Below are 8,989 nucleotides of genomic sequence, written 5' to 3' on the forward strand. Positions count from 1 at the left end.
TTATTTGAAAAGTTCAACGGATGTTCACCTACAGTTTGGTAGGACTAGAGATGGAGTTATCGGTTATGTCGACTCTAATTATGCTAGCGATCTTGATAGAAAATATCACTTACAAATTTTGTTTTTAGTAGTTGAAAATTTAGTATACAAAGTACAGTCGCGTTGTCTACTATAGAGGCAGAATACATGGTCATTACAAAAACTTATAAAGAAATTATTTGTCTTAAAGGACTATTCGGGGAACTAAAAAATGATTTACAAATGACGACAGTCTTTTGTGATAGTCGAAATGTTATTTTTCTAACAAAAGATCAGATATTTCATGAAAAAAACTAAGCACATTGATGTGCGATATCATTTTGTACGTGTTGTTATTGCTCGTGGTGATATTGATGTGAGCAAAATTAGTACTATTGATAATCTTGTTGTTATGATGACGAAGGCGCTCCACGTTGCTAAGTTCTATATTTTGAAGATCAATTTTTCTTTTGACATATTTGATATGTGTCAATGTGGAGATTATTAGATTATGGTGACCTAGATGGGTTTTGACTAGGGTCTGAACCTAAGCTCACAGTGTAATAAAATAAAATAAAATCTTAATTGTTTAATCTTATGTCCACTAGGCCCAACTATGTGACATATAAATATATAGTCTTAATTAGTGTTTTATTAAACACACATAAAATATTTGTCATTATTTCTCTCCCTCTTTAAGTTGTAATCTTCTATTTTAATTATAGTGAAAAAATTCTAATTTGCCCATAGTTTTTCGCGTGTTAGGGACAGAATTCCCTGCGAAAAATTCCCCCTGTAGTGACTTAACCTTTTTCGATGGCAGGAAGCATTGGATGCCCCTTTCTCCAACACTAGATGCGCTTGACTGCTATCTCTTTCCTGTTCCCTCGGGAAGACCACAGGGCGGGGCACTCGACGAAAGGGGGGCACACTGAGCAAGTACGAGAAATTGGCCCCGCTACGCTTTCTTAAAAGCAAGGACCACTACGGAAGGTCAAACCAAGAATCTATGGAAGTCGGGGCTCGTCCCCGGATTTTTACGTTAATCTTGTGTTATTTACATGTTTTTTATTGATACTTTGTCTCATCTTTATCTTAATTAGTATAACATATAAGAATTAGGCTCTTCATAATCACGCTCCCTAAATTGCATCCTCTTCCTAAATGGAGACCAAGCTCACAAGTGTCATTTAGTATCACATGAAGCCAAGCATCAAAGCATCTCAATGTAAAGGATTTTATTGTCACTATTTTATTAAGAAGATTTCTGGAACCAACATACTTGTTGGTTGGGCAATGGAGGAAATTAGGTGAATTTGTTGTCAATAAGTTTTCTAAATTATTTTATTAAATAATATTACATCATCTTTTAAGAAAAATGATAGTAATTCAATGTCTTAGATAATATTATACTTGTTAAAAAAAATAATGATTTAAAATTAATTTGTTTAACATTTAAAAATAATATAATTATCATATCAATAAAAATTTCTTTCATACTAAATAAAATAAAAATACAGTATAATTTCAAACAGTAATTTTTTATTAAAAAAATGTAGTCTTTAAACACGCTGCTCTCTACTTTCTAGCCAAAAAAATAAAATGAATTATGATCTAAAAAATCAATACATATATTTAACAAACAAATCACTGCACATCATGATTTCAGAATAATACATACATATTCTCTAGATCATGATTATTTGTTTGGCCAGAAATGAAAGAGGGAAGAACACCTTAATAAAAACCAGTAAAACATATCACCTCCATTTTCAAACGCAGTAAAAGTTTGTGGCCACTGCACCAACAATAGTAAAAAAGGAGATAAAACACCAGTCTCAACTCTCAAGCCATGGGGCAAAACAAAAAAGAACCAAATCTACTCAGACTATACACAATAATAAAATACAATCAAAGCCAACAAATAGTTGCCACTGCTAGACTCATTTTCCTTTATATATATAACACCAATCAATCTGTTTGTTATATTATCTTCTTTCCTTGTCAACCACCACCACCCCAATATCACACTAACCACCACCGTTTTTGTATGTGAACGAACACGAGGAAATTCTAATTTCCAAACGAACAAAATATTGATGGAATTAAAGCACTCGTGCAGTTTCATAGAGCTACTACTTTGATTAAACTGGTATAACATCGATCTTTGATGCATCCTCACACCTCAAAACAATACCTTCAAGGCTGGCCGGAAGTATACATTTAGCCCACTGGCAACCGGTAGTGAAGGCCTCCTCTTGGGGTGGAACAATCATCAAGACATTATCATTCCTTTGTACAACACCCATCACACTCACTGTGCTTCCTTCTTTGATATACCTACCAAAAATAAACCACCTCACATATCTTTCAAGATTATATATATAGATTCATCCAAATCAGAAAGCTTGGGCGTTTGATCTGGGGTTATTTGAATAAGTAGGTAATTATTCTCAAATAACCATGTTTGATGTAGGTTATGAACAAACAAGTAATTTGAGTAAAAAAACGTTAGGGATGGAGTTATGGATGGTAGATTGTTCATTGGATAGTGTGAGTTATTCTGAAAAAATCTCAAATAACCCACATCAAAAAGCCCATGCCTTGTTGGCTCAAATAACCCTGCCTGATGTAGGTTATGAAAAAAATATGATATTTTATAGTAAAAGAAAAATCTTATGGATATAAATATATAATGAATAATTAAAAAAGAATATACTTTAGTTGATGATTTGAATAAATTAATAGATATACTGTTGATTGGATTGGATAGTGGGTTATTTTGAAATAATCTGAAAAAACCCAAATCAAACAATTCGGATTCGAGTTATTTAAATAACCTTTTTCATATTGGTGTTATGAAAAAGTGGGTTATTTAGTTAAACATACTTAGGGTTGATATATAATGAAAAATTAATTCATTTTTATAAAAAAAAAATATAGGGTAGTTTAGTTGATGATTTAAAAGATGAGAGGATGGATTAAAAAATATGGTGGATTATTTGAGGATTATTCAAATAACCCAATCCAAACAAAGATGGTGGGTTATTAGTTTTTCTTGCTTCCCTGTTAAAGGCTTGTACATAAGATGTATACACATTAACTTTCCCAAAAGTATATGCATGAACGCCTAAAATGACAAATATATCAGTAAATTACTAGAAATTAGTCCTCATTCTTTTTAAGGAAATAAGAAGGATGGTTAATTTTTACACCCATTAAAGTAGTTTGTGAATATAAGTTTAAATTTAGGCGTTCATATATGTATTGGCCCCTTTTGAGAAAGTTCATGTACATGCAGGTCTTTTTATCCAAAAGAGAGATGGGTTTTATGTTCCAATATTACACCATCATATTTACAATGATTAACACAGATAAAGTTCCAGCAAGCATGAAATTGAGAGTCAAAATGAGGAAGAAATATATATCATAGAATATTTACCCTTCTTTCATTCGCATGATTCGGTCATCACTTGAAAGGTTCCTTTCAGACAACCATCTCAAGAAATCAGGAGATTGATCTTTATTTGAAGGGTTGACATCCACAATGATAGATTCCTCCACATAAGGAGTAACCCTTACACCATAACCAGTCTTAACTAATGCTCTCAAGCCAGACTGGAAATCAGAGATGTAGAAATCAACCACATGCCTCTGCAAAGAAATGGTAACATTGACATCAGAAATGAATTTTCATCTTACCCACTCGAAGAGGTATCAGATTATCAAACTTAATGAAGATATCAAGAAGTAAAATCCTAATAATAGGATATGTAAACAAAGAGTAAAACCATGATGAAGCCCTCAAAGTATTCACCAATATTGTTTGTTTGAAAACAAACTCTTAAAATTCATGCTAGAATTTGAAGTGTGAACAATAGTATTGTTTATTTTTATTTAAGTCCTTTAACTATGAAATCATTTAGATATGAAAACTTTTTAACGTGTTTTTTTTCATACAAATTCTAAGCCAGATAGGACAGTTTTTCCTATCTAGACCTTTTTCAGCACATATTTAGGAGTTTTTATTTTTTAAGTTAAATAGGTGTTGACATGGCAAAACAATAATTGTTTAAAGGAAATTTTCAAAATCAGTGAATATTCCCGAGGGAGTAATTATGGATTTACTGTAATCAAGCTACAAATTAACCACCATTGACATGGAAACATCAGCATCAAATATATACGAACAAATATTTTTGTTGAACCTTGAACAATTGATAAGCAACAAACCAAACACAACAAGAGAAATAAAGAAGGCCAATTAAAAAGTAATAGCTACTCACTTCTGATGATCTAAGTCCCCAAGTGAAACGGCGGTGTGTGGGGTTGGCAGCTTTTGAGTCCCAACCACGATACTCGTATAGAGCTGTAGACGTGTAGACACATCTGGGAACTCTTTGGAAGGATGATTCCAAAGGAACATTCCCACATGTCACAACCTTCATAGAAGAAATAAAATTTGTGGACAATAGTTTTAAACCATGAGGAAATGAACACAAGCAATACAAGAAGCCATATTTTAATTGTCAATGTGTTTATTCATTGTTGTCAACAAACTAACAAGGAATGTAATTTTTACAGCATGATTTGGTCGAAATTCCATTAGTGCTCCAAATTTATTGTAAGAATTAGATGCATAAAAAAAATGTCACTTGGACCAAAGTACTACATATTACAGGTGAAACTTCAAGAGCATTAAAAGGAGACAACAACTATTCATGGTTGTATGAAGATCAACAGAAATGAGAAAGAAAGGTAAGATGATGTATAATCACAATAATCTAGAACCTACATGATCATCATTGAGAAAAAAAAAATCTTTAACCCGAATGAAGCAATTAATTACACTACAATTTGAATAATAATCTAGAAAATGATTTGTACACAATGAAACAACAAAAATCACACTATAATCTCTATCATGATCTAAAAAATGATCTTATCACGATCGAGAAAAAATCGCATACCAATAGCTTGTTTCATTGTTTGATCTGGGGTTCTTTTCAAAGAAATCCTTTATCACATCATCTATCCTTTCAACAATCAAAACACCAAAATACCCTTACTTGACTTTTCAAAAATTTAAAATTTATACAAAAGGATATTTTAGTAATTTCAAATAATTCCAAAAAAACAAGATTTTGATTTCATAGCTTTCAAAAAACCCCACATCAAACAAGCTTCCGACTGGAAAAAGAACGCGTTCAACTTTACTTTTGGCGATTTTCTAATAAGATCGTGATTGTGAAACATTGTGACAAAATAATAGTGTCCAAATAGGCTCAACCTTAAATTTTATACAAAAGGATATTTTAGTAGTTTCAAATAATTCCAAAAAAACAAGATTTTGATTTCATAGCTTTCAAAAAACCCCACATCAAACAAGCTTCCGACTGGAAAAAGAACGCGTTCAACTTTACTTTTGGCGATTTTCTAATAAGATCGTGATTGTGAAACATTGTGACAAAATAATAGTGTCCAAATAGGCTCAACCTTAAATTTTATACAAAAGGATTTTTAGTAATTTCAAATAATTCCAAAAAAACAAGATTTTGATTTCATAGCTTTCAAAAAACCCCACATCAAACAAGCTTTCGACTGGAAAAAGAACGCGTTCAACTTTACTTTTGGCGATTTTCTAATAAGATTGTGATTGTGAAACATTGTGACAAAATAATAGTGTCCAAATAGGCTCAACCTTAAATTTTATACAAAAGGATATTTTAGTAGATTCAAATAATTCCAAAAAAACAAGATTTTGATTTCATAGCTTTCAAAAAACCCCACATCAAACAGGCTTCCGACTGGAAAAAGAACGCGTTCAACTTTACTTTTGGCGATTTTCTAATAAGATCGTGATTGTGAAACATTGTGACAAAATAATAGTGTCCAAATAGGCTCAACCTTAAATTTTATACAAAAGGATATTTTAGTAGTTTCAAATAATTCCAAAAAAACAAGATTTTGATTTCATAGCTTTCAAAAAACCCCACATCAAACAAGCTTCCGACTGGAAAAAGAACGCGTTCAACTTTACTTTTGGCGATTTTCTAATAAGATCGTGATTGTGAAACATTGTGACAAAATAATAGTGTCCAAATAGGCTCAACCTTAAATTTTATACAAAAGGATATTTGTGTAATTTCAAATAATTCCAAAAAAACAAGATTTTGATTTCATAGCTTTCAAAAAACCACACATCAAACAAGCTTCCGACTGGAAAAAGAACGCGTTCAACTTTACTTTTGGTGATTTTCTAATAAGATCGTGATTGTGAAACATTGTGACAAAATAATAGTGTCCAAATAGGCTCAACCTTAAATTTTATACAAAAGGATTTTTAGTAATTTCAAATAATTCCAAAAAAACAAGATTTTGATTTCATAGCTTTCAAAAAACCCCACATCAAACAAGCTTCCGACTGGAAAAAGAACGCGTTCAACTTTACTTTTGGCGATTTTCTAATAAGATCGTGATTGTGAAACATTGTGACAAAATAATAGTTTCCAAGTAGGCTCAACCACTTCTCATAGTTGCATGAAGACTAAACGAAACTAGAAAGAAAGGTAAGATGATACATAACCATAATGCTGAAGGAAATAGATACATACCCCAGAGACTTTGACATATTGTCCATTTTTTGCAGTTCTAAGCTCAGCATCAGGATATCGAGCAATAAATCCTACAATAGCATTCCTTCCGGAACAACTATTCCATGTGAACAATGCAGCAACCATAGCAAACAGAATAACAACCACAATGAGAAGAATGGCATTGTGAACAGCTCCAAGAATGAATCCGCCTGCAATGAACCCCATCACAAATAACAAAATCATTGCCCAGAGAATTGATTTCGGAAAGCTCTTTCTAAACGAATAGTCTTCATCTTGGTTGAGGTTTGTCACAGCCTGGTTGTGAACCAGGGAGCTATGTAATTTGACTGATCCCATTGACTCTAGAGGACCTGAAAACTTTCTTGGAGCCCCGGAAGAATTGAGAGGACCAGATGAGATTGGACCAGATGTAATGAGCCCAGTTGTAGGCAAAACCGGAGGAATAGGGCCCGAATTTTGGCGGGCAATTGGAGTAACTCCTCCAGATTGAGGTCCAGATGTCCTCTTAATAGGTTCTCCATGTTTATTCAAAGGACCAGAATTTGTCTTCTTCAGAGAAGTTGCGCCAGAAAGTCCAGCAGAAGATACATTACCAGCAAAAGATCCAGTTCTTGATGGAGGACCAGATATGGGGCCAGACTTTCTCGATTTAGAGCCATCTGTAGGTATATCAAACATTTTCCCAAGCTCTCCTGACCTCTTAATATCACCCCCAGTATAGGGCATAGCAGCAGAACCCATTGTTGGAGTTCTTTCTTTTGGTTGCTCTGGCCTTCCCGATACATAGAGGCCACTGCTGAGCTGATGGGAAGGGAATCTAGACCCCATCAGACTACTTCAGACGGGAACAGAGAAATAGCCGCGTGGAGAAGAGTGTTTCAAATTCCTAAGTCAAAAAAAAAATGTTCAATTAATTTTATTTTAAAAGAAAATTTCATCATAACCTGCAGAAAACATAAATATTGCCTTGTCCCAGGAATTATTGCAACCAAGAAAGAGCATGATCTCAGATGGATAATGAAAATGGGTATAAAATAGACAAACCAATCAAAAACACAGTGAAATTGGAGCTAGGCCTGACTATGAACGCGATGCATCAGCTCTTTTTGATTTACTTATGACTTTGATTAAGATGTACTTTGATTTACTTATGACTTGTTTATGGTTTAATGAAAAAAAGAGACAGCGAAATGAAGAAAATAGACAGCTCCTTTCTTAGGTTACCATAGTTATCTTCGATCTAGAACGATCAAGTGAATGTTAAGTGAAATCTTTTATACAAAATGAAGAATCATTTCAAGCAACAACTACTCATCAAGGAAAACAAGCAGACAGACGGCAATCGCATTGAACATCAAGATAGATCTAGGTGAAAGCTGCTAAAACATGTGGCAAGTAGATGAGAAAGTAAAAGCAAACAAAATAACAAAACCCATATAGATCCAACCTAAATGCACTAATAGGATTTAGTTCAAAGCCCCAATTTTTTAGGATAGTACCGTGGAAAAGAGAAAGAAAAGGTTTTTGTTAGTAGAGTTGAGTTTAGAGTTATGGAAGAACGTACCTGGGTATGAGAGAAGAGATGGAAAGACGAGGTTTTTAGTAGAAAATAGAAAGGGGGATAGTGGAAGAAGGGTACGGCGGTTACATGGGAATCTGGTGCGATCCCATCGCCATTTCTTCCGTCTCTCTTTGAAAAGGCGTAACAACTGGTTGTGTGGTTGCGTCGTCCAGTAATAATCTCTTCCTCCGAGCAGAGAGAGAGAGAAAGAAAAGCCTTAATGGAGAATAAATAATGATTAGGAATAATAATTACTCTTGAACAGAAGAAGAAGAGAGAGAGAAGAAGGGTTTATTACAGGTGGGTAAGCTCAAAGTTCCAACCTTTGGATGACAAATGCTTATTTCAAATAAACCATTTATTATTTGTTAGATCGATTTCATTCTACTTATTTCTTACCGTTATTGATAATAAAACGACGATAAGTTACGATTTTATAGTATTAACTTATTTAAATAGTTAACTTTAGTAGATGTGTTGGACACGTTTTAGTTTATATTTTTTATTTACTTTTAATTATTTAGCTTATTAGTAAAAACCCCCCATATATATATATATATTTAATTTTATTTATACTACCTGAATTATTTAATGTAATGTTTATAAAAAATTATTAGGAGAAAGTTTGATTCAGCTTTTATATATATATATATATATATATATATATATTTAATTTATTTTTAATGCTAGAAAAAACAAACTGAAAAAAAAATGTAAAGAAGTTAAAAAGTCATTCATTTGTTTTTTACTTTGTTATGATGATTTTTTAAATTTAGTACGAGGATATTATATA

At 32.7% G+C, this 8,989-nt stretch overlaps 1 protein-coding gene across 1 annotated transcript; it reads right to left on the reverse strand.

The window, feature by feature from the left end:
- Positions 1-1,759: 1,759 nt before the first annotated feature.
- Positions 1,760-8,445, reverse strand: LOC124919182 (uncharacterized membrane protein At1g16860-like). The gene is made up of 5 exons (XM_047459354.1): positions 8,200-8,445; positions 6,633-7,521; positions 4,305-4,460; positions 3,461-3,672; positions 1,760-2,358 (listed from the first exon to the last, which is right to left on the reverse strand). The coding sequence occupies exons 2-5, from the start codon at positions 7,461-7,463 to the stop codon at positions 2,163-2,165; spliced, it is 1,395 nt and encodes a 464-aa protein (XP_047315310.1). The 5' UTR covers positions 7,464-7,521; positions 8,200-8,445; the 3' UTR covers positions 1,760-2,162.
- Between the last annotated feature and the right edge of the window lie 544 nt (positions 8,446-8,989).

This window comes from Impatiens glandulifera, chromosome 1 (assembly GCF_907164915.1).
Source record: "Impatiens glandulifera chromosome 1, dImpGla2.1, whole genome shotgun sequence".
Classification (NCBI taxonomy): Eukaryota; Viridiplantae; Streptophyta; class Magnoliopsida; order Ericales; family Balsaminaceae; genus Impatiens; species Impatiens glandulifera.

What these genes read in the sequence shown, in the direction of transcription:
- LOC124919182 (XM_047459354.1), bottom strand. Translation starts at nt 7,463, where the DNA reads ATGGGGTCTAGATTCCCTTCCCATCAGCTCAGCAGTGGCCTCTATGTA. An exon ending in AATATGTCAAAGTCTCTGGG is followed by an intron (nt 4,461 to 6,632) that starts GTATGTATCTAT and finishes TCTTCTATGAAG; the next exon opens with GTTGTGACATGTGGGAATGT. An exon ending in GGGGACTTAGATCATCAGAA is followed by an intron (nt 3,673 to 4,304) that starts GTGAGTAGCTAT and finishes ATTTCTTTGCAG; the next exon opens with AGGCATGTGGTTGATTTCTA.